This window comes from Nelumbo nucifera, chromosome 2 (genome assembly GCF_055504915.1).
Source record: "Nelumbo nucifera cultivar China Antique chromosome 2, China Antique-T2T, whole genome shotgun sequence".
NCBI classification, from domain to species: Eukaryota; Viridiplantae; Streptophyta; class Magnoliopsida; order Proteales; family Nelumbonaceae; genus Nelumbo; species Nelumbo nucifera.
In genome coordinates this window covers 6,083,850-6,110,497 of record NC_142650.1, presented here as the reverse complement: position 1 = coordinate 6,110,497, position 26,648 = coordinate 6,083,850, and the positions used below count along the sequence as shown (strand labels likewise).

The window sequence follows — 26,648 nt, the reverse complement described above, 5'->3', positions numbered from 1 at the left end:
GTCTCTTTTTTCATTTTTGAAAATATATTATTTGGGTATATAAGATATTTAATTGGATACGTGTCAAGGAATAAATCAAATCATGTATTAAAAATAAAAATGAAAAGGCAAAGGGCAAAGGGACCTCACACACAAACGGGCCAATCTTGGCTTCTTCTTTCAGCTTTCCTGTTAGTGTAAGATCCTCGGCACTGCAATACCAAGCACAGCTCGCACATTTGAATTCTTTATTTTCTCTCTCTCTCTCTCTCTCTCATAATGTAAAGAGTATCCATAGCTCGTGGGTCACGTGTAGGGATTAGTTCTATAGATTAAAATATTGGTTAATCGTTAATGATCAGGCGGGAGCGGTCACGCTGGATGCATCCTGTGAGCCCTAATGTGTGTGAGATTCTTCAATTTTTAGGCTAACGAGTGATGAATACGGTAGGGGGTTTTACCATTTATACAGCGCGACCGCTTCCACTGAATCAGCATCCTTTCTTTCGTGTATCAAAATGTTGATTACCTGGTTGATTTACCAAGATGGGATCAAGGTTCAAAATATCGATATAGGATGATACATCGGTAGGGTGTATTGGCCTGTATCGGTATTGTTTTTTATGTTTTTTCAAAACTGATTCAGAAGGGCCGGTTTAAGGCCAGTCTATCCCTTGAATCACTCACTGACCCAAAAAACCCCCTATAAGGACATATCGAAAAGGCTCTGATACGATATATATTGACCGATATGTGACAATTTTGATCCTTGGATGAGATATCCTACTCTATGCTTCAACCATCGGTACTTGGTTGGCCCATATAATTAGCTACTGGGTCGGAATGGGCAATTTAATTCGCAGTCGGATGCGAGCCGGTCCATCTATGAAGGCTTGAGTTGCAGAAGCTGAAAGTTAGCTCAATCCCAACTTGGCCTAAATATAACGTCTTTTGAATTTGAACAAAGCATAGGCCCGATATTAGCCCAAGTAGATTTTCACCAGCCGGTACAAAATGGCAGTGGTTCGATTGCCTCTTTATTTTCAGATCGTCCGATTATCAGTTTTTGTAAATAATGCAAGTGATGTAGTTAAATGGATGTTGGCACATGTTACATCAAAATATCGGTATGGACCCCAAAATGCATAGATTCACTGATTCAAATGGGTGTACTATTCCTTCATATTTCGTTTGGAACTCACTATCATGTAGTAAACTTAAGTTAGTTTTTATTTGAATTAGGGGTCTAAGGCTGAATTTGGCATTCCTTATTTTAAGGACTTATCTCCTTTTTGTAGTTGAAATGCCCCTATGAACACTAAAATTTTAAATGCAAAAATGAAACCCACACTAAGGCAGCTCAATCCATCTTGTTGATGATGAGATACTTCATAAAATTGTGAAGTTAAACATGCAGATAATCATAGATAGGGATGCAAATCAGGTACCTGATTTGAAGAATTTACACTGCATTGATCCCGGGCTTCTGGGCCAGGCTCCTTCAAAGTTTAACAAAATCGCAACCCCAGCCCACCCAAATTGCATCCCTAGATAATCAGACGTAGGAATGTTTCAGAAATCCAGTTGACAGACAATCTAGAGGTCTGGAAAAATTGTTGGGCCAACTTTCGGGTAGGGCATGACCATGAAGTATAATATAACTGTGCATCTAACAAGGTACCATAACAATCATTAACCAGTTCTTTCAATGTGCTTGATTGCCTTTCAGTTGATCTCCATTCAAAATTGAGGACATCGTTCTGGTCCCTGAGGTGTTGAACTGTGGATTCAATAAATAACATCATCAGAAACTGTTCTCTTAGCCATCCTTTTGAACAGAAAAACCCATCTTCTACTTGGGTAACCTCCATGAGTAGCACACCTCTTGCAGTTTTAGCTCTCAACGCTGCTCTGATACATGTCATGGGTCAGTCCTTCCGGTTCAACCTTGTTCAACAATTTAAAGCAGTTTACTTCAATCTAATATAAGATATATCTAAAAGCTAACATGTTATGAACAAAAGATGAATAATTAATGTACATAGGAACCAAGCTTCCAAACAGTGGAAGTTAGAGAGAGCATGTTCAACATTGATAATCAGATTTCTTACCTGAAACAATAAACAATATATCCAAATTGCCTGTATAATGATCCTCTCAAATCAGTGAAGCCATTACCTATTGAAGTCAAAGATGTCATCATATCCTGCATTTTTCATCAAGTGAACTATGAGGTTTTTATATCTCAATCAACCATCAAGTGAACTAAGATAAGAACTAAATTGTGAAGCCATGGATTTGGTGAACGTGGATTAGGGTGGAATCAACCATATAATATGGATGCCACATACAAAAGTAGCTGATAGACATAAAAATCTGCCATAGATCTGTTTCCTTCTTTTCTTTTTCAATGGGATATCTCCTAGCATTTATTCTCTCATATTAAGCCATTTATATACTAACTTCATTGTCTAGAAGAAGAAGACTCCTCCACATTTAGATAATAAGAAAAATACAATCAATCTCAATAACAGACCTTGACAGTGAATTGCGCTTATCTCTGGTCCAGGTATTTCTATTCCATCATCGCTTACTAATGAAATCCCTGATGAAGTAACGACAAAAGGAAATGCAAGAGATGGTGATACTGGAGATTTTGCCACTTTAATAAACCTTTTACCTACAAAAAGTAAAATAAAATTAGAAAAGGTCGTATAGAAATATGACCCTGATCTCCTGTCTGGTTAATATTTTAACACATCTCCTGAGCTAACAATAAACATGTAGAATCTCCGCACATAAAGACTCTTCATCACAAAGAAACCATCCCTTGCATGGATTCTTACTTTCTCATGCAAATATGATGTGGAAGAAACTCCCAATCTTGTAAAGGATGTCAATGGTTACCTAAAGCAGAAATATACTACTTGCCAGAAAAAATAAATAAATAAAAGAAAATTGTTCAGGCATTTCCCCAAGTGTCCATAATTTGGCTGTCCGGTTCTTGACAGATCTGTTAACTCTTGATGTAAGAAAGAGAGAACAAAATAGAAAATGTATCTATGTATTGGGTAGTCAAAATTGTTGACTGCTCTGTTTCCTTATCTATTTATAACTAATGAAGTTATGAAAAATGGCTAAAATACACCCAGAGAGGGGCTAAACAGAAAATAAAGAAAAAAATTAAAATACTTACAAAATGGTAAATACTACTACGTAACATATCCTACACTAATATGGTACAACCAGCTGCACTTTCTTAATCTTCTTCCCAACTATTTAGCACTGCATAAAACACCGTATTATGCATTATTATTTATCTTTTTCTGAAGACAACCAAGGTCTATAGACAATTCCCAGAATAAGCATGGTTTGAAATTAATGGGATCCAAAAGGATAAATGGATATGATAGGCCAAGGGATCATGCACGAAGGGGTGCATCCAGAGTCTCATGTGATGGGAGAATACTACTTACAGGCAAAAAGGAAAACTTTATAAAATGGTTGAAAGGCCAACAACAATGTTTTGGTGTGTTGAGATGGATGAGCATGGTAGACTGTTCCATACAACATTGTTGTTGGAAATGAATGAGCATGATAGACATGTGAATGTTGAGATGGATGAGTGGGAAAACTAGAAAGATAGGATAAAAATGAACTTACTCAAAAGAATGTAGGAGCAGCTTTTTTCCTGCTTTTCAAAAAAAAAAAAGTGATAGAATGGGGAAAATAGACTAAGATGGTCTAGTCACGATGCAAAAAAAGACCATCTACAGCACTTGTAGGAAGAACTGATCCATTACAAGTTGAAAGAGATAGAAAAGCTAGGGGCAGACTGAAAAGGACATTGGTTGAAGTAATGATAGATGAGTTAAGGTCCCATAGATTAATAATGGATATGACATGGACAAAACAGAATGGTGAAACAGGATTCATGCAGTTGACCCCATATATTTGGGGTAAAGCAACAATTGGAATCTGACTCCGATTCCCGACTGAACCAAACAGGCATCAGGAATAGGTGATTCCAATTACTTATGTATGCTACGACAAATTTACAGGGCCCATTTTCAAAACTTCAAGGGACTGCTTCATGGGCTGTGGAAGCTTATAATCATTTAATTCTTTTTGAAGGTAAAGTATTGTATAGCAAAAAAGAAAGCCAAATACATCAGTCCATGTACTATGAGAACCTGTACATTGGGAATTTACAAAAAGATCTGAGAGATCAGTTAAAAAAAGGTCCAACTTGCAAAAAAGATAAAAAACTAAACACCAATAAAAGCTCTTTGTACACTTAACCAAGAACATAGAGAACCTAAAACTTTGTTCTTGACTGAAGCTATATCATTAAAATGATTATATGTTTGTGGTGATTCGTGGGGATTGGGAGAGAGAGAGAGAGAGAGAGAGAGAGAGAGAGAGGAAGAGAGAGGTATGGTTGAGAAAAAAAAAAAAGTATTTACTGGCTGCCGCCAGTTTTCTATTTATATTAACTTCATAAAAGAATCTGAAATTACAAGTATGCCCCTGGCGGCATATCCTAGAATCAGAATAATAAGAAAAAAGAAAGAAGAAAAACAAGTAACTGTAACTGTCCTACTAACAGCAGCTATAAAGTAACAATTAAGTAAGCCTTACAACACTCCCCCTCAAGTTGGGCTGAAGATGTCTATCATGCCCAGCTTGTCACATAACTCATTGTGTCGCGAGCACGGAAGCCCCTTTGTAAGGACATCGACAAGTTGTTCCTTGGAGTTGACATAAGGGATGCAAATTTCCCTTTTTTCCAGTTTCTCCCTTATGAAGTGTTTATCCACTTCAATATGCTTGATCCTCTCATGTAGAACTGGGTTGTTGGCGATGTTTATTGCAGCCTTGTTGTCACGGTAAAGGGACATAGGACTATGAACAACAACTCCAAACTCCCCTAGAAGGTTCTTTAGCCAAAGGACTTCAGCCACCCCATGTGCCATGGCTCTATATTCAGCTTCAGCACTTGACCTTGCTACCACACTTTGCTTCTTGCTCTTCCAGGTCACCAGATTTCCTCCCACAAATGTGCAATACCCACTAGTGGACTTTCTATCATCCACAGCTCCTACCCAATCAGCATCTGTAAAGACTTCCACCTTTAGGTGATTATGTTTACTGAATAGTAGGCCTGTTCCTGGATATTTCTTCAAGTATCTAAGGACTCTCTCTGCTGCCTCCATGTGTGGCTTCTTAGGAGAGTGCATAAACTGGCTCAGGACCCCAACGGAATAGGCAATGTCTGGATGGGTCATGGACAGATAAATCAGCTTTCCCACTAACTTTTGGAACTGTTTCACATCTTTCATAGGTTCACCAACACAGTCACCTAGCTTGTGGTCCACATCCATAGGAGTATCTGCCCGCCTTGCACCTAATTTACCTATATCCCGTAATAGATCAAGGGTGTATTTCCTTTGAGAGACAAAGATACCCTTTTCTGAGCGGGCAACTTCAATCCCAAGGAAATATTTCAGGAGTCCTAGATCTTTCACTTCAAATTTAGATGCAAGGAATTGTTTCAAGTTTTGTATCTCTGAGCTCCAACTTCCTGTAATGATGATATCGTCTACATACACTATCAATACAGCAACCTGCTCCTGACATCTCTTCACAAAGAGTGTATGATCAGACTGACATTGTTTGAATCCCATCTCTTGAACTGCCATGTAAAACTTACTGAACCAAGCTGTGGGAGACTATTTTAAGCCATAGAGAGACTTCCGTAGCTTGCACACCTTGTTTTCACTTCCCTTGGCACATAATCTAAGAGGTTGAACCATGTATACCTCTTCTTCTAAGTCACCATTCAGGAAAGCATTCTTTATGTCCAGTTGATGCAATTCCCAGTCAAAGTTAGCAGCTAAGTACAGGAGAACCCTAATAGAGTTCATCTTAGCCACTGGGGAAAAAGTCTTATCATAGTCAACCCCATATACTTGTATGCACCCTTTGGCTACTAGTCTTGCTTTGTACCTTTCAACTGTTCCATCTGCCTTGTGCTTAACTGTGAACACCCATTTGCACCCCACGGGGTCTTTCCCCTTTGGAGGATCCACCAATTCCCAAGTCTGATTTTTGTGGAGGGCATTAATCTCCTCCTTCATGGCATCTACCCATTCAGGGCATTTTAAGGCTTCTGCAACATTTTTGGGAACAGGGATGCAATCAACTGCCGATAGGAAGGCTCGGTACGAGGGAGAAATGTGGTCATAGGAGACAAAGTGGGTAATGGGGTGTTTGGTAGTGCAGGACCTGACTCCCTTTCGTTGGGCAATAGGGATGTCAAGGTCATCCACAGTAGGAGTAGGGTTAGGGGGTGGACTTACCTCCTGGGAGTCTGATGATGTCAGCTGCTCAGTGTTTGGCTGCTCCACATTTCTATCACACTGTTGATCTCTCCAACGTGTACGTTGGAAGACACAAAAGGGAGTAAGGTCCGGAATAGAAGGCCGAGATACCTGACCTTGCTTCTCCTCTTCCACACTACGAATAGAAGAGATACTTGACCCTGCTTCTCCTCTTCCACACTACGACTCTCCCCCTGAGGAAGAGGGAAGAATGGCTCGGACTCAAAGAAGGACACATCCATAGACACAAAAAATTTATGACTAACTGGGTCAAAGCACCGATACCCTTTTTGAGAGGAGGGGTACCCTAGAAAGACACAAGGAATGGACCAAAGGTCTAACTTACCTCGGGATGGAGACAAATCATGGACAAAGGCCCGACAACCAAAGACTCGCATGGGGATGGAAAATAAAGGAGACTGAGGGTACAATAACTGATGAGGGGCCATGTAGTTCAGTACTCTGGAGGGCATGCGGTTGATGACATACGCAGCTGCAAGTATAGCATCCACCCAAAACCTTTTTGGAACATTCATGTGTAACATCATCCCGCGGGCTACCTCAAGAAGGTGTCTGTTTTTCCTTTCTGCAACACCATTTTGCTATGGTGTTCTAGCGCATGAGCTCCTATGAATAGATCCGTGGGAGGCAAAAAACTCATTGAATTCCCCATGGAAGTATTCCTTCGCATTATCAAATTGGAAGATTTGTATTTCAACATGGAACTGCGTAAACACCATCCTCTGGAAGTCTTTCACTATCTTTGGAACCTCGTCTCTGCTACGCATAGGAATTACCCATGTATAGCGAGAGTAATCATCGATCAATGTAATAAAGTACTTATATCCGCCCTCAGAGATTACATTGGTAGGCCCCCATACATCAGAATACACAACATGAAAAGGAACCTTTGATCTTTTATTACTTGGGTGAAAAGTTGTCCTACATTGTTTGCTCAACTGACACGTTTGACACATGAACTCTGACACTGAACATGACTTAAATAAAACTGGAAACAAGCATTTTATTATTTAGAAAGAAACATGACCTAAACGACTATGCCACAAGAAAATTTGACTCTTATTTGACTGACTATGCGACTCTAAGGATGACACCGAGAGACCAGCTTTGTTGTCGAGAATGTAGAGACCATCCACTAGGCTTCCTCTACCAATCGTCCTCCCAGAAGTTAGATCCTAAAAAACACACGAGTCAGCAAAAAAAATCACACTACAATTCAAGGAGCTTGTAATGCTACTAATTGAAAGCAAGTTTATGGGAAGCTAAGGGACATGCAATACAAAATTCAGGTTAAGGCCATGGGGAAGGGATATTGATCTTTGGCCTGCAATGGAAGAAAAAGAACCATCTGCAAGTCTCACTCTATCCCTTCCTAACAAAAGGCTATAAGACTGGAATAAGTTAGGCTTACCGATCATGTGGTTGGAGGCCCTTGAGTCAATGATCCAAGGGGAATCTGTGGGAGTGACATGGAATGCAGAAGCCATATTACCTGAAGTAGATGCAAATGAAGTAGAGGGAGTACCAGTGACTGAGCTGTCCATTTGCCGCAAGGCCCTACCATAAGATTCAAGGTGCTCTCCGAATGAATTCATTATATCCTCCTTGGGGTCAGACTTATTAGGGTGGTCCCGGGTACTACTGGTAACTTGAGTATCTTGGGTTGCCACATGTGTTGTGCTCATTTTCTTCAAATGACCTTTACCCTGTTCTTGATTCTTTGCTGCCCACTTGGGTTTCCCGTGGATGTCCCAACAAGTGTCACGTGTATGTCGTGAACGCCTACAGTGGGAATAGCTTATCTTTATCATCCGCCTTCTTAGGGTCACTTTTCTTTCCTGTGGAGATATTATTCATTGCAGCCAAGGCAACTTGTTGCTCCCCCTCAGCTGTAACCATCACATTCCGCATGCTTTCTTCAAATTGGACAAGGGAGTATACCTTGTGAACCGTAGGCAACTCTTTGCTTCCTAGGATCTGCACCCTCAACGGTTCATATGCAGGGTTCAGTCCCAACAAGAAAGCAAACACCCGTTGCTGAGAGACCAGCTTCCTGTAGGCCTTAGCATCTCATCGTGCTTCCACTCTATGGCCTGATAACGGTCCAATTCCTTCCATATGGAGGTAAGGGCTGAATAGTATGAGGACAAGCTACGGTTTCCCTGTTTACATGTTGAGGATTCAGCTTGCAACTGGTAAACCTTGGCGTAATGCCTTTGCTCAGAATAGGTAGTTCTGGCCTGTTCCCAGATCTCACTAGCGGTGTCTGCCCACATAAAATTCCTTTTCACATCATGTTCCATGGCTGCGAGGAGCCAAGACATCACCATACTGTTTTCTTGGTCCCACCTATCATGTTCAGCCGTCTCACCCTTGGGTTCTTTCACCCTTCCATTGATGTAACCAGCTTTACCCCTTGCTGTTACATAGAGTTTTACACTCTTAGCCCACTCCAGGTAGTTCAGACCGTTTAAAGGGGTAATTGGCATGGGAAAAACCATGTTTTCACCTCCCATACCCGTTGTGTTGCGGGTTGGTGTAGCCCCCAATGAAGTTAATTCATGACTTGCCATTGAATACTACTGAAAACCAGTCCAAATACCACCCAACACAGCTGCCACAATCAGAATGTGAGCAACTCAGGGTTTACTCCTAGAATGTGAGCAAAAGAACATTAAATATTGTTGAGAACACAGGGAATACTGCTGAGAACAAGGGGTTCAGTCAACACAACGTCCAAACAGAACAATAAACCAGTCCGGTAATCGGTTCAGCACCACCAATACAGACATTACAATCAGTCTGACTGTAGCTCACACACTCTAACCATCCAACGTCCAAACAAATAACTATATAATCAAGGCATGAGAGCCCTACGCACCATTGGCCAAAGAAGACTGAGACAAACTGAACCAAAAAACACACCTGTTCAGCACTTGTACAAAGGTGCTAGGCTGAACTTGACTTCACAGCATCGAATAGAAGAGTCTGCACCAGCATCACCCTTCTCCGACTAGGGTTTCATTGCTATTACAGCCAGGAAAAAGAAATCACAAAAGCTGCCACCAGAAATTGCTAGGGTTTCCAAAAAAAACTGCTGCCAGAAACTGCTAGGTTTTCTGCAGAAACAGCCGCCAGAAACCTGCTAGGGTTTCTACAGAAACAGCCACGTCCAAACACTTTTAAGAAACCTGATACCAGGACCGTAGGTCTTTTTCAACCCAGAAAACCAGCTCTGATACCATGTGGTGATTCGTGGGGATTGGGAGAGAGAGAGAGAGAGAGAGAGAGAGAGGAAGAGAGAGGTACGGTTGAGAGAAAAAAAGTATCTACTGGCTGCCGCCAGTTTTCTATTTATATTAACTTCATAAAAGAATCTGAAATTACAAGTATACCCCTGGCGGCATATCCTAGAATCAGAATAATAAGAAAAAAGAAAGAAGAAAAACAAGTAACTGTAACTGTCCTACTAACAGCAGCTATAAAGTAACAATTAAGTAAGCCTTACAACAATGTTCTTTGTACACTTAAACCAAGAACATATAATCATGTAATTTTTTTTTGATCAATATATAATCATTTAATTTTAATGCAGATGTTAACCTGAATGAGCCTCAAGCACAAGACGGATTGTCACAGCATGAGCCCAGTGGATCCCTAAAGCAGCAACAAGATGGGATTCCATTCTTGGAAGGTCCTTCATGCTCTCATCATTGTTCCACACTGCATATAATGAAATATGATGTAGAGAAGTTTTGAGCAGAAATGTGCAAAACAAAATTATCACATCACACCTTGGAAGGGATAGTGAAAGGATTCATTGCTATTTTGACTTCTGACTTGGTTGGTCACAACAATAGGAATTCGTGAAAACTCTGCAAGTGACCTATATATTAAAAAAAATTACCATTTTAAGTAAAAAAGCCATGAACAGAAACTTGTGGAAACACGGTAGTTAAATTAACAAAGATAAATCTTACTTAACATAAGAAATATGCCAGCCCAATGGATGTTGTTTAGAAGCCTTTAAGTCCTTATCACTTTCCCTGGAAACAAAATAGTGAACAATTTTCTGTTAATATAGTATAAGACAACAAGAAATTGGTAAATAGTCATGCAGTCTAACAACATGAACCTCACCAACTAATTCAATTATATTTTCACAACAAATAGAGAAAAAGAAAAAAGAGAAACAAGCTCTCTGAAGTTTTCAACTAGACATACAGAATCCAAATTCAATGAACAAAGAAAGATTCATTATGCAAGGAATATGGCTTAGATGGTCTGTTAATAAGGGGGAAATGAGTTTCTGTCTGTCAATAAATACCTCAATGATATTAAGGATCATCATCATCATCCATGCATTATCCCAACTATAAGGGCTCGGCTACATGAATCCTGTTTCACCAATCCGTTGTATTTAAAGCCATATCCACTGTTAAATTGTTAGTGCTTAAATCATTTCTTACTACTTCTACCCATGTCCTTTTTGGTCTACCCTGTCCTCTTCTATCCCCTTCAATGTGTAACAAATCACTTCTTATAACTAGCACAGTTGGTGGTCTTCTATGCTCATACCCAAACCATCTTACTCTCTCATTTTATCACCCATTGAAGTTACTCCTAGATAATTTCATTCCTAACCCTATCCTTTCTAGTTTTCCACTGATCAGTAAATAAAAAGTATTTCGCTGAAGAGATTCCAAAAAGGGAAAAAACAAAAGGCCAAAGGGCTAAAGTAAACAAAAGGCCAAAGGGCTAAAAGTCCAGATGGGTAAATTTTCACCCAAAAAGGAATAAAACCCTAATGGTGGGACCCATAGTGCACTAGCAAGATCCACTAATGTGTGGGAAGCTTAGAAGAGATTCCAGTGTTGGCAAGGTTTTATCCAAGATTAGGGTGCCATTTGGCAAGTCTTTTTAGAAAGATCTTCCAACAGACTAAATGGCCAAAAGACATATTGAGCTTTTGGGGACTTGTCTTTAAAGACAAAGACCGTTTGGTAAGCAGCTCAGTCTACCGGGCTTTTGAAAACATGTTTAGAGGCTATCTATCACGCAGAAAGACCATAAAGCTTCATTTAAAGCTTTCCGAAATTTGGTGTTTTCAGGTATTTCTGAGCACGCGTCTTCTCATCTTTCTAGCTTTTGGTTACCAAATGGAAAAAGACCAATTTTCGGTCTTTTGAGCTTTCTGAAGCCCAGAAGGCCGCGTGGAAAGACTTGCCAAATGCCACCTAGGTCTAGATTAGAGTGCACAATAGGGTTGTATGTGTAGAGGTCCATAAACAGAGATACATTTAACAGTTGGAGAAACAGGATTATGTAGCAGACCCTATATAGTTGGGACAAGGATTAGATGTTGATGATGATGACAATCACTTTTTAAAAAGATTCCAGAACCTGAAGATGGTGATGTGCTCTGCTCTATCTTCTGATTCATACAGATACTGCCGATATTAGTTTCAGTAACTACCTACCATTCTCTTCAGCTTCTCTATCATTCCAATGGATACTGGATCCGGTCTGTTCTGGCTTGTTACCATTTGGCACCTAGGCTGATCCTGGGCCTATTCTAGAGCAATTGTCTGCTGTTGAGCCAAAAAAAGAATCGGAAAAGTACGAACAGACCCAATGCAGATTTCTGAATTTCATTGCAGAGCTATAAACATTCAAAATGTCAAAAACCCCCAATCTACACACCAATGCCCGCCCGTGAATTGGCATCAATTCCGAGCTGGTACCCACCCCAACTATACTTTGGGCCTAAAAATTCTGACCCTGGGCTGAACCGTCATTCTCCCAAAAAGAATAGTGAAAGCTGGCCCAAACCAGATTTGATGTATATAGGATTTTAAAATTGCTATATTTAATAGTTAACATTCCCAAAGACCCAAGATAATGCCATTAAATAAATATGGGTTTTAAGTTTTAAGAATCCAGTCTTCTACCTTTTATATATATCCTTCACTACAGTATTAGAAGTAGTATATACATTTTGATAAAAGACTATGTACGAAAATAATTTCATATTTTTTTTATTTTGCACTGCTACTGTTTAATGTTATTAGATCAGTTTTTCAATGCAACACAGGAAATGTCCTTTTCTGTCACCCCTAGAGCTTTCTAGAGGTTTCTTTCATTTTAAATTGGTAGCAGATGATTTTTTTTTATTATGATGAAATGAGGATGTACAATAGGTGCCAAGTACTCCCAAGCACTACCTATCTCATTCATTCTTTCTAGATGCAAAGGATCATTGCCCCAACAAACATTTGAGCCCTATTCACCTCTTGTTTAACTATCTTGTCAGTCAATGAATGCTATTCTTTTAAGCCATGAATTGGTGATTGTGAAATCACTTTCCATCTGCCTAATTTCCCTTGTAGCATTTCTGTATTCCCATGAGCTCTAACTATCTTTTCTCAGTCAATCTATTACAACTTTCCATAGGCTTTTTGGTGTTGAATATGGAGAAACTAGGACCCTTCACATCATGTTTGAGCCAATGGGAAAACCAAACCCACCCCATAATGAAAGCACACTAGCCAAGTTTGTTGTCATTTTAAACAGTATTCAATGGATTTTGTATGCTCAAGCCCTAACTTCTTTCTCACTAACAAGAAATCCCCTTTGGATAGTAAGTATCAAATCATCCTTAAAGGAAAAATGCCCAATCACTTTTGGTATTTTATCCAAGTCTACTCATGTAAATAGGCCAGAAGTGGCTAGGTGAAAGGGAGCATAAATGAGACTTTCTCAAGAAAGGTTGAAAATCACCCTTCCAGGTAGCCTAGAAGGCGAAAATTACACATTTAAGAAGAGTATTTCATCAGTGATGAGAAACTATTTTTCCAATTTCATATTGATGGCAACTCATGCAAATTGACACTGCAGTACATACCTTCAAAAGCAGGATGAATATTCATGTATGCAGTTCTTGGGATATATGTCTAAGCATTGGACTACATAGTACACTGGATGTAGAATCCAAAACTGTACTTCAACACTAATGGATCAAAAGAATTATCATTTTTGACATCACATAACACATTCACATGCTCACAAGCAATGTTAAAATTGACAAAGTATAGTTTGGCTGATGGGTCATTTGCTTTTTAAGAAAATAGGTTTCAGTTCCCTTTTAATACATGAAAATCCTTTTGTAAAGCAGGGTGGGGGGTATAATGCTCCCAGGGCAGTTTTTTTATCAGTCCCTTTGTATATCATCTTGTTGTACATGTTTTGTTTTTCATCCTAATACATTTATACTTTACCTTGTCTCAAAAAAAAAAAAAAACAAAAAAAGAAAAAGAAACCTTCCACTAACAATTCTTGATTGGCAATCCACTAACAAAAATAGCTGACCCCAAATAGTTGGATCTATATCTGAATCAGTGTTTTAAAAGGCGTGGGAGGTGTATGCCTAGAGGCACGCCTCCAGGCGAGGCACTCCCAAAACGCCCTGAGGCGTATGCCAGAAGCACTGACACCTATGAGGTGTACGCCTCATGCGCTTTTTTCATGAGGCGTGCTAGAGGCGTACGCCTCATGCACATCTTATATAAAAAGACAGAAAAAAGAAGAAAAAAAAAAGGAAAGGAAAAGAAAAGGAAGGGAAAGAAAAAGAAAGAGAAGAAAAAAAGAGAAAAGGAAAGAAAAGACAAAGGAAAGGGAAGGGAAGAAAAGATAAGGGGAAAGAAAGTGGTTTGCCCCCTGCCCCTTCGACAAGACCCCCCCCCCTTTCAACTAATATTATGCATCTTTGTTCTTCTTAATATAAAAGACTTTTATTAAAAATAAAGAAAAAAATGAGATCCCCCCTTCCTCTTCATCCTCCTCCTAACTCCCTCCTCTTAAGGAGGCGCTTACACCTCTTGTGTTCTGAACTATGCCTCACGCCTCTAGGTAGTGGAGTGCCTCACATCATGCCTCTGCATTTTAAAACATTGATCTGAATTGAGTTAAATCCACTGACAAAATCATCATCATCATCATCCATGCCTCAACCCAACTATATGGGCTCAGCTACATGAATCCTGTTTTGCCACTCTGCTATATTTAAAACCATATCCATTGTTAAATTATTAGTGCTTAAATCATTCATTTCTTACTACTTCTACCCGTGTCCTTTTTGATCTACCTCTACCCCTAGCTCTTCTAGTCCCATCCACTTGTAACAAATCACTTCTTCTAATTGGAGTTGGTGGTGGTAAGGTTCAAAGTACTCGTATCGTATCTTTTGGTCTTGATACACCTATTTACAGGTTTTTCGGGACCCTCATTTATTTCGGTAAAAAAAACCATTAAAAACATCTTTAAAAATCAAATTTTGAAAAAAAAAACCCATTGAGCGGGTATTTTTTAGTACTGATACGCCTCTGCCGATACACAGGGGCGTATCAATACTTTGAACCATGGTTGGTGGTCTTTTATGCATGTGACGAAACCATCTTAGCCTACTCTCTCATTTTATCACTTATTGGAGCTACTCCTAGGTTTCTAACCAACACTCTATTTCATACAACATAACTAGCCTTACAACGGTTTTATAAAATTTTCCTTTTAATCTAAGGCCAAGTTTGAGAGTGCTTATTTGAAAAATAAGCGCTTAAAACTAGGTGCTTATTTTAATAAGTGTTCATAAGTGTTTAGTGAAAAAGCACTTATTTCAAATAGGGGTAGTATAGGTATTTTCAAAATGATGTGGCAGGCCAAGATAGGCCAGAAAAGGAAATAAGCGCTTATTGAATGAGTACTTAAAAATAAGCCTGAATTTTGGGCTTCTCAAATAAATATTTCGGGCTTATTTCCCGAACACCAATAAGTGCTTATTGGTGTGTCATATTAATGTATCTGTTAATACATTTTATTATATGCTATATATATCAATTATACTTTGTTTTAATGTTTTACTATTGAAATTTAAAAGATCAAAGGGTTTTGAGAAGAGAAAAAGAAAGAAAGAAAATAAAGAGGAAAGAAAGAATAGAATAATAAAGTTCTTTTTTTCTATTCTCTCTCTAATTAAATAAAACTGAAACTCCATCCTTGTTTTTTTTTTTCTATTTTACTTTCCATCTTGAATATTTATCATATAAAGTTAATAACCTTCTTTAGCTGCTAATTAATATGAATTTGCTCTATTAAATACTTATTATAGTAGTATTATTTTTGAAAATAATGAAATTAATATATGTAAAAGATTTTTATCTTTTAGATGTGATGATTTGCCACATTTTTAGAGGAAATTTGATGTTCTTAATAAAGAGAATTGTTATTTTTTTCAATTAACATACATGCTGAATGGTATATAAAACTAGGAAACTAGCCAAAAGTCAGTTCTTTATATTATAAATTTTTTAATGTCACCCAGAATCGCCTAGGTGCCTTGAAAACTATGGTCCTGACTCAAAATAAGTGCTTATTCGAATAAGCACTTATTTTTAAGCACTCCCAAACTTGGCCTAAGTGGCATTCTCTTATCACACAAAAGTCTAGATGCACCCCTCCACAGCTCCACTTTTCCCAACCTCCTCTAATTCTTTAGGTGACGTCCTCCTCAATCTCTCCCTTGCCATGAATTATTGAACCAAGGTACCGGAAATTCACATTAAGTTCTTGGCTTGCAATCCCAAGTGTATCTTGATTTACAGTCTTGTTACTACTAAATTTACATGTCATATAGTCTATCTTAGTCCTACTTATTTTAAAACCTCTTGTTTCTAGGGAATTTTTTCATAAGCTTAATTTTGATGTAATCCTTCATTAGTTTCATCAATTAAAACAATGTCATCCGTAAACAATATGCACCATGGAACTTCTTGAACATGTTTAGCCAATTCATCTATGATCAGTGCAAGATAGAAAAGGGCTAAGTGTTGAACCTTGGTGAAGACCAATTATAACTGTAAAATCTGAAGTCACTCCCATTGGTGTTCTAATATTGGTTGTTGCCCCCTCATACATATCCTTAATTACGTCTATATACCTATTTTGAACCCCTTTCTTTTCCAATACCCACCATATTATCTCTCTAGGAACTCTATCCTAAGCCTTTTGTAGATCAATGAACACCATATGAAGATCTTTCTTCTTCTCTCTAAACTTTTCTATAAATCATTTCAAAAGAAATATAGCTTCCATTGTTAATCTCCCCAGCATAAATCCAAATTGGTTCTCTAACACACTCGTTTCAAGTTGTAATCTTTGTTCAATTATTCTCTTCCAAAGTTCATAGTGGGGACCACAGCACTATGTTGGGACCCTTTGGAGTGATGTTTTTAAGTTTTTTATGCGGTTTTATGCATTAGCCACCCTAAAAGGGCATATTAGTCATTGTACTCTATTTTTAATTAAAGTATAAATACAAATGGAGAGCTGATTTGCCCTCTCTTTCTTTCTCAACTTCTTCTCTTCTCTTTCTCTTCTTCCATAAGAAACTCTTCTTTTGTTTGCAGATTTTTTATTCAACAGATTTCTACTCTCCCATACCTTTCTACACTTCCATTGGAATCCCATCAGGTCCTAACGCCTTTACCTTCATCTTATTTAGTGTCTCTTTTCCTTCAATAGGTCTAACTCTACAAAAGTACGTATTAATATTATTTTTAACACTATTAACCTTTCTAGCTTCTCCTCTCTTAGCACCCTTTCCTCATCTTTGTTTGATTTCTTCATCTTTTACCAAGACTCTTTGATCTTCATCTTTAATGCACCTAACATGGTTTAAATCTATCTTTCCTTTATCTCAGCTTTGTTGGTATATACATTCCTTTTTCTCCCTCTTTAATGCCTAATTTATAGTAAAGCTCACCATAAGCCCTATTTTAGCTTCACTCACTTTCTTTTTTAATTTCCTTTCTTATGGTTTTAAATTTTCCCAATTTTCTGCATTCTTAGCCTTTTGTCATTCTTTGTACATGCTCGTTTTAATCTCTGATTATATTTTGAACTTCTTCATTCCACCACCAAGTTTCTTTAGTACTTTTCCATTTCCCTTCAAATTCTCCTAAGACCTCCTTTGCTACTTTCTTTATGTTGTTTGCTATTTCAAGCCAGATATCATTAATCATTCCATCAAAATTCCAATTCCATTCTATTATCAACTTGTTTCTAAATTGAGCTAGCTTTTCTCCTTTTAGGTTTTTCCATTTAATTCTAGGACACCTATTTCCTTCCCTATTTCTCTTCGATTTGCTACTACGCACATTTACCACCACTAATTTATGTTGTGTTGCTAAACTTTCTCCCTAAATAACTTTGCAATCTTTACACATCATACATTCTATTTTCCTAATAAGGAAAAAAACCTATTTATGTTTGATCCACTTTTAAATGTTATTAAGTGTTCATCTTTCTTTTGGAAAAATGTGTTTAAATTTGTCATATCACAAGCTACTGAAAAATCTAATATTGTACCTCCTAATTCATTCCTCCCCCCAAATCCAAATCCTCCATGTACCATATTATATCCTACACTTTTTCCTACATATCCATTTAAGTCTCCTCTTATAAAAATCTTCTCTTCATTATCCTTTCAAGTTTTTCCAAAATTGTCTTGTAATGTTTATTCTAAACCCATTGAGGTGTATAAGCACTAATTATGTTAATGATTTCCTCCCCTAAAACAAGTCTAATTAAAATTATTTTATCCCTAATTCTTTTAACATTTACTATTTCATTTTTTAAATCTTTATCTACTATTATTGCTACACCGTTTCTATTATTCACCTCTCGTGTATATCATAATTTATAGCCATCAATTTCTTTAGCTTTTTTACTCTTCCATTTAGTTTCTTGTAAGCATGCAATATAAACCCTTCTCTTCATAGTGTCTACTATTCCATAGTTTTTCCTGTCAATGTCCCTACATTCCAAGTGGCTAAACGAAGTCATGTTTCTTGGATTAGCTTCTTTATCCACCCCCGTCCAGAATGATGTGGGAACCCTTATCTATTTGACACCACAACTGGGCATTATCGTGGTAGGTCACTTATGTGAACCATTCTAGCAAACCCTTGCCCACTTAAAAGTTAAAGCTAAGCGTGGGTTAGGGTGCAATGCGTTGTTTCTAGAGAATACCTAGCATGAGCACAAAAAGACAAATCAGGATTCATATTCACGAGGGTTTGGCAAAAGCTTTCGAGCCGGCACCAACCTGACGCAACCCTCCTTTATCTAGGCTTGGGACTGATAGTGTAAGACAAGCTCACACTGGTAAAGTTTACAAAAACTTGATTCATGAAAATAAATATATAATAATACATAAAGCAAATTTGGCAATGTTCTCATTGTTTTGAAAACCAGGATTTCCATATATCAACAATTACACTGGTACAAGACAACAAATGATATGATAAGAAACATTATACTAACCCGGAAACAAGAGCAGTCATGCTGTCAATGATGAGCAATTTCACTTGATGTTGGAGAAGTGACAACTTGATTTGTTCTAAGCTGGTATAGATTATGTAGCATATGAAAACAGTAAATAACAAATATTGACTATGTGAACTGAGTTAAGAATTCTTAGAGATGCTCTTGTAGGTATTGAATTATCCAAATGCTAAAACAAAGTTACAAACAATCATATTAGAAGTTTCTAGACATCAAAATATATCTTTAACTCAGCATGATAAAAAGCACTTAAAACTAATAGTAAATACAGAATTAACAAGTTTTAGAATAAATGGCCACATGGCTTGTAATACGCTGTACAATTATCCGCTTAACCAACTGGACTGAACAAAGCCGGATCATAACTATATGGCCGTTACGCAAATCCTATTTTGCCATTCCACTCAATCAAGGACCATATCTACTATTAAAACATGAGCCCTTAAATATTTCTCACTAGCTCATATTGAAATGCCAAGACTTGTTGCAGCGGATTCTAGCAAGATGTTATCCTACTAAATAAAAGTTAAAAGAAGCCAAGAGATTTCTTGAACCAATCTATTAAGGTGTCTTAGCTCAAAAAATCCACAAGGAGAAAAGTATTGGAAAGAAAATGTGCTTTAAGTAGCATATCATTAGACAATCAAGAAAAAATGTAACCCCAAAAATGAGCATAGAGATGAAAATGTGGAAATGAAGTGGTACCAACAGGTGCAAGATAACAAAAAGTTGATTGAAATAAAAATGTACACCAAAATGAAAGCAAAGAACACCAAGGAGTGATTTTTTTATCAGCAACAATCAAAAGGATTTTTTCATTTACTTTAAAAAATGGATTACAATGCTTGTACCGAGCACCCCGATGTAGTTCTTACAAAGAACTCCCTAATAGGTCACTCCCCAATAATCACCAAGAGGACAGAGAAAGGCCAGAATGAACAGGATTCTTGTTAGTTGTTATCAACAGTACTTATGTAAGGCGGATGATCATGAATTAAGTTTTACCATCACCATAGCTTCAATGTCAGAATGTGGTTTCACAAATAAACCAACTATGCTGTCCAATATTGTCAAAATTCAGAAAAATGCAGTGCCCTTGTTACATAGGTTTTGGTCCATGCAAAGGAATTCATACTTCTCAGTGAATTCAGGCAATGATGCTGGCCGCAAAACAAGGATCCTACCAGCCATCTGCAAAATAATGAAGCAGACTTCCTAAAGCCCTCAAGTTTTCTTTAGTAAATCAGAATTGAAAAATATTAACACGGATTCTATAAACCTCTTGAGCCATTCCATCCAGATGAAATATCTCTGGGAAACTTGTTGCTCCAATCTCTATCATCCTGTTCAAAGCAGAATTAACAGTAACTGACTGGCATGCTTTAATACATCCTAGGGACAAAAATTATTCCAAAAGCACAAGAAAATGGATATCAATGTCATTCTCTTTAGTACCTTCTTGAACTAAACTTGGATTCGGTGTCAATATATATTACACGACCATTTAAACCTCCATAATTTGCAGGAAGTGCAGCCAACAGTGAAAGCTTTAGGCAAAACTACAGAGTGATTGGAGAAATCATTCCCAAAAAGTGTACCCAATAAAAATGTGCAAATATATATATATATATATATATATATAGTATTAATCACTGCCTGACACCCCCATAGGGGTCGATATTCTTTTGAGTGAACAGTACAATATCACATCAACAGCTCTTTTCTTACAGAGATGATAATAGCGAGATTCGAAATCACACCACCGCTGGGAAAATTCATCCAGCGCACCAACTGGGCTACCCCTCAGTTAAAATGTATATAGGTATTCTAAGGGAAAATTTGGCTGCAGGGATGATAGGCATCATTCATTTCCCTCACTAAATTCATCTTGCATAGAAAAAAAAAAAATCCAGGGATTACATCTTACAAGTGGGCAAAAGGCTCTATTTTTCTGCCTTCACATCCCACTACCTTAATTCTGGCAAGTCAAACCATTTGTTTCTTCAAGAAGGAAAGCATTTATCTTGCAGATAACCACACCTTATGAGGACTCTATGATACCCAGATACCTCAAAAAGGTGATGTATTATGCATTCATGCTGGATACTTCAATTTTTAGTGTAAAATTCATATCTGAAACCATGTCCTTGATATATCGGGGTAACAAAGTGAGAAAAAAAAAAAAAAAGGAAAATAAGCAAGTAAAAACATAGTTGGAAAATAAACCTAAGTTAACTTCAGTTTGAACTTTTTAGTAACTTTTAGATAGAGGCTCAGTTTAGGCATATTTAAGGTAACACAATTATTTAATAAATGAGTTCTTTTTAGGATCAGCAGACTTCTACCAATATGGCTCACCCCATTGAAATGACCAGTATAAGGAGTTTACTGGGCAAACAATTCAATTTACCAATTACCTGAAGCTTGAAATTACTATTTCTTTCAGTAGAAAAATTTTTATGTTGACCTTATAAAAAGTACTAAAAGTTCCTGCCCCTTCACAGAATTGTTTATGGAAAGGTAGGTTGGGGCCTAAGTCTACTTTCCTAGAATCTTATAATAAGAAACAAGGAAGCATTATTACATATTTTTTGAATCTTAAAGAAAATTCTCCATTTATGAATAAATTGGAAATGCAATATCTAACACACTAATATAATTTTAAGCGTTACAGGACCCTTTTGCTAGGATGTGGTTATATTCTAAAATTCCAATCTTCTTCCATCATCGTCAAATGATAATTCCTAATGGATTTTTACAAATAATAAAACCACATAATTGCCGTCCTGTTTTCCTAGCATTTTGATAGAATTTTTTTGGCCCAACATAGTAACAAAGACAACCTATCAAAAAAAAAACATAGTAACAAAGACACTTTTCCCTTCTATGCCATAAGGCTCTCCTTCTAAAAAAGAGGAGAATCCATTTCAAAGCTTCAAGTCAAGTGATTTAGAGCCCATTTGGGAGGGCTGAGCCTGAGCTGAATATTCAGGTAAGCTGGTTCAGCTGCTTTGAAGTACTCCAGATAAGCTATTTAAAGAGGCTGAAGCCAACAGTCTCTCAAATGACTAACTGACAACCAATCTCTGGATTTTTCATCAAATATAGCTTATAGGCTGTCCATGTGGGGCCCACCTAGGAAATCCAAAAGCCGCATTAAGCTTCAGCCTTCCCAAACGGCATCTGTCCTGTTGCTTCTATTGGTTATCTGGGAACAAATCCATGACCTCAGTATCTGTCTTCAGAGCAAAATGTTCCCAAAACTGAAACAGGTCAAGGATGGACTTAAGTCTTAACCAAAACTCAATAGATGTGTGTATACACCACTAAAATGAATATTTAGTAGGTCTCTACTTACCATGCATCTCCCCCCCACCTACTTACCCTTTCCGCCACCTACTTTCTTTTCTTTATTCTTTCCTTTTGTAGAAATTAATACAATATCCCAGCTCAACCATGTGAGATGCATGGAATGTAGAAACGTGCATTAGTTATATACCATCTTAGTATTCCCATTTGGCTATGCAGGTCTCAGTGTTCCACATTTCCTAACTTCTTAAGTTGTAAGAGTACTGTGAAATGTTATTCAACCATTCTAACACTTCTCATCTGTTTCTTACAGCATAACATCAATTTGTTCACAACTTTATATGCATTTTTTTTTTTGATAAATAACTTTATATGCATTGTTTTTTTAGGGAGAATGACCGTTCAGCCCAGGGTCAGAATTTTTAGGCCCTAAGTACAGTTGGGTGGGTGCCAGCTCGAAATTGATGCCAATTCACGGGTGGTTGGTGTGTAGAGTGGGGGTTTTTGACCTTTTAAATGTTTATAGCTCTGCAGTGGAAATCAGAAATCAGCATTGGGCCTGTCCGTACTTATCCGTATTTTTTATAAATAACTTTATATGCCTTGTTTTTTTCTTCACTATCCTTCACTATCTTCTTCTATCAAAAAATAAATAAATAAAATAAAATACTTCAAGATCTTCGGAACAGGGTTCTTTTAGTTGACAATCCACCTTAACCAACTAAGACTTCCAACCACTCTTGCTCCTCAATTCAATTCACTAATTCAAATGGAAGAATGAAATGTCATTAAGCCAGGGCAGTTGTAGTAATTATGTGTGTTTGCGTGTTTAGTATTTTAATTGGCTTGAGTTGGCATAGATCCATTTCCATTTGGATATTTGATTATTACTTTAATCTGATTATTTGTCCTGTCTTGTTCTTTTCAGATCTGTATGACATAACTATTCTTTTCTTTTATTATATTTTTTACTAACTTAGCATTGTCATTCTTTGATTGTAGATTATCTTCTTGGGATTAATATAACCTTAACATGTTGAGTCTTTTTTTCCAAAGCAATTTGAAGCACTCTCTATCTGACAGCTTTATTTATCCTGTGTATTTATTTATTTTATGAACTTTTCTATGACATTCAGGTCTGTTCTTCATTTCACACTAATTAATTCTTTTAATTTACCAAGTAAATAAATAAAAGTTTATGTTCTTAATTTTGCAATTTTTATTTTTATATTCTTTGTCTAATGTTGAGTTTACAAATTTGTGCCATTTCCCTGGAACTACATTTCTGATTTCTGAATGTTGTTTATTTTCTTTAACATATTTATTAGTTCAAATACCTGTTCTTCAGTTTCAAATGTAAATGATTTTTTTTCTTTTATTTTGATCAGAGGGGAGAAGTAAATAAGTTGAAGAGTATATAATTGTCCAAACAACGTAACAAAACAAATATTCTAGAAACCAATTCAAATACTATAGCATAACTAGACTTCCCATGGTAGGATTCCTAAATTAAACAAAACTAAATGCTATTTGGATTGACTTTCTAGAGTACTTTCGTACTTTTGAAAGTACAAAAAGTAGCATTTCAAATTTGTTTGTACTTTTAAAAAGCACAAAGGAAAAGTACAAACAGCCAAAAGCACAGAGTTGGCTGTTTATACTTTGTGCTTTTGGGCCCTTAACATATTTTTGTACTTTCTAAAACATGTGCACCAACTATACATGTGGTATTTACCATGTGACAGGTAGCAGCATATATGAATGTCAAATGGAATTTAAGGTACATCAATGTATTCAACGAGTCAATGACACACTGTGTGGCATGTGTCAGCATGTATGGATGACACATGGCATTTGAATGTATCCAATGACACATATGTGCCATTATCAGCATATTTAGATGCCAATGACACATGTGTGGCAACATATATGGATAATATATGGCATTTGGATGCATTTCTTGACATTGTATGACATGTGGCAGTGTATATGGATGTCACAAGGCACCAATGACATGCATGTGCCACATGGCAACATATGCTGATGACATGTGGCATTTGAATGTATTCAATAACATATGTGTGCCACATGGCTTTTGGTGTACATGATTTGGCAGCATATATGGATGCCACAAGGCATTCACACATGTGCTACATCTCGTTGTATCTAAACGCATGTTTTACTTGAAAGACATGCTTTAAAAGCCTATTTTGCCAAACATGTTTCAACAAAAAAAAAAAAAAAAAAAACAGAAAGTAAAAACACAATGTCTGCTTTCTACTTTTGTACTTTCAACAGTACAAAAGCATAAATATATCGAGTTACATGTCGTAGCCACTGAAATGAGTAGGATTTGCATTACCTGCGTTTTGCCAATGCCAGCTGGGCCAACCAACTCCGTCACAGCACCGAAAGGTACTCCTCCGAGTAAGGCCTCATCCAGCCCTTTCAGACGAGTGGGAAGGTGGCCAGCCAAATATTCATTTTGAACTCGTTCCTGCATCAGCGAAAGCGCCTGGAGACGGCCAAAATGACATATTAGCAAGGAATGAGGGAAATGAAGAGAGTGGGGAAAAACCCAAAACAAAAGGGAGAAAAAGATTTCAACATAGACAAGAAGTGGCTTCAACTGCAGGAATTTGATCAGTTAAATGATTAAGGGAAGAGAAATATGGATACAGTTTGATATGGTGGACACGCAATTTCACTGATGAGAGCTACTGCAGATGTTACTTCAGACAGCCCCACATCTAACAATTCCATCAGCTCGAATTCAGTCAAAGACAAGGCATCCTGTACGTATCCCAAACACCAAACACATGGTATGCCCCTCAGATGAAATCATTAAATTCATTAAAATTTCTCAAAAGTCATAAATTCCAGATGTTACAAACTTCATACAACACTCTGTATGAACCAATAATGAACATGAATTGAATTTCCCCTGGATCCAAAGGATTAGCTGGAATGAGCACAGAAATGAAAATATCAAGTCCCTAGTGGAGCAGAAGATGGAGAGGACGTCGTTTGGTTAAACCAAACCAAAAATTCAACTCCGAAAGAGGAAAGAAATTCCAAATAGCGAGGGACCTTACCTTGGCAGTTAAGATGTTACGAGCTGCAAGGATGTTACCAATTGATTTGGGAAGACCCATTTGGCTGATCAGCTTGTTCGCCATCTCTCTCTCTCTCTCCTTTCTCGCTCGATCCAAATATTAGAGTTCGGCTTCAGTCCATTCATTGCATCCCCACAGCCCACAGTATTATTATGCTCCCCTGAAACACATGGGGAACATCTCGCCATGAAAAACAAGGGAGATGTTCCGAATGCACGGCTAAAATGACTATTGGGACTTTTTTTTTTTTTTGGTTGTTGGGACCTTGTATGATTATGGATAATTAATCAAGACCCGTCTGATGCATTTGGCTTTATTTATAAGCAAAATTAAGGACAAAGCTTATCACATTTTCAATTAAGTGGTGTCCATCTAAGTTTAATTTAAATATTAATTTTTGGGTTATGTCTAGTTTATCTAATTACATTTTAAGTTGTGCTTTAGTGAGAGTGGCCAATTTTTTTATTTTTTAGATAAATTTATATTATTTTTTATATTAATGCTATTTTTTATCTATTTATTTGAAAAAAATACTTTTTTATTAATTTTTATTTGTTTATTATTATTTTTGTACAATTTTAGTTAACATTATAAAAAAGCATCTAAAAACAATTCTATAAACCACTTTTGTATTTTGACCCTTATAATGGCCTCCCCTATAATTAAAACAAAAAAAAGTGTAAATACCTCATTCCCTTGGCTTTTCGGTAACAAAGAAATTGAAGTTACAAAAATAGCCTTATCATTGTAATGCATTATCATACACAATTTAAAGTTTCAACTTTACCCTTCACTAATTTATTTTGCTATAAAACTTTCAAAAAACAATCCTCCTTATTCTTCTTGGGCAAAGTAAGGCAAAAAGGCTGAAGTGAAATAAAATTAATGCATTACATCAACATTTTTTATTTGGATTACAGACAGAAGGAAGGTATTTACACATTTTTTTCAAAACAATAGGGGAGGTTTTTGTTAAGGTCAAAACAATGAGAAGTTTCATAGGATTGCTAGAAAGCCCAATGAGGTTTATATAAATTTCCTCATTTTTAAATGGGATTTGAATTGATTTTAAGATAATTAAAAAATATTTAAAAGTAATATTTTATATTAATTTTTGAAATTAGTAAAGAATAAATTTAATTAATTGTATTAAGTTTAAATTTCTTACAAAATTTAATTAACTATATTAAGTTTTTATTTTTCAATAGAACTTAAGTTGGTTTTAAATTAATAAAAATTAATTACAAAACTAATAATTGTTAGATAGTTTTATATTATTTTTATATAAGATTTAAATTGATATAGGTTTTCAATTTATGTTAATTATTTTATTATATTAATAAAAGTATTTAAATCAATAGCAACAATTAATAATTATTTTATTTTATTTAAGTAAGTTACTAAATTATTTTTTATTATGTTTAATTAACTTTAAATGGAA

General features: G+C 36.7%; 1 protein-coding gene across 10 annotated transcripts; it reads right to left on the bottom strand.

Moving 5' to 3' along the window:
• Nucleotides 1–1,332: 1,332 nt before the first annotated feature.
• On the bottom strand, nucleotides 1,333–25,390 carry RAD51B (DNA repair (Rad51) family protein). Of its 10 annotated transcripts, none has more exons than XM_010255178.3 (14): nucleotides 25,187–25,390; nucleotides 24,771–24,884; nucleotides 24,454–24,606; nucleotides 20,238–20,341; nucleotides 20,062–20,125; nucleotides 19,918–19,973; nucleotides 18,762–18,842; nucleotides 10,364–10,429; nucleotides 10,178–10,269; nucleotides 9,987–10,106; nucleotides 2,516–2,659; nucleotides 2,091–2,185; nucleotides 1,862–1,926; nucleotides 1,333–1,759 (listed from the first exon to the last, which is right to left on the bottom strand). In XM_010255178.3, the coding sequence occupies exons 1-12, from the start codon at nucleotides 25,268–25,270 to the stop codon at nucleotides 2,154–2,156; spliced, it is 1,110 nt and encodes a 369-aa protein (XP_010253480.1). In that variant the 5' UTR covers nucleotides 25,271–25,390; the 3' UTR covers nucleotides 1,333–1,759; nucleotides 1,862–1,926; nucleotides 2,091–2,153. The 10 variants fall into 10 exon arrangements, with proteins under 10 accessions (XP_010253480.1, XP_010253483.1, XP_010253478.1 ...); XM_010255181.3 differs by having other exon boundaries at nucleotides 1,862–1,885; XM_010255180.3 differs by having other exon boundaries at nucleotides 1,620–1,759; nucleotides 1,862–1,890.
• Nucleotides 25,391–26,648: the final 1,258 nt, after the last annotated feature.

Coding starts and splice junctions, on each gene's coding strand:
- RAD51B (XM_010255176.3), bottom strand. CDS start 25,270: ATGGCGAACAAGCTGATCAGCCAAATGGGTCTTCCCAAATCAATTGGT. Junction 18,843..19,917: donor TTGCCTGAATTCACTGAGAA/GTATGAATTCCT, acceptor AATCTATACCAG/CTTAGAACAAATCAAGTTGT. Junction 2,186..2,515: donor AAGCGCAATTCACTGTCAAG/GTCTGTTATTGA, acceptor TGAAAAATGCAG/GATATGATGACATCTTTGAC.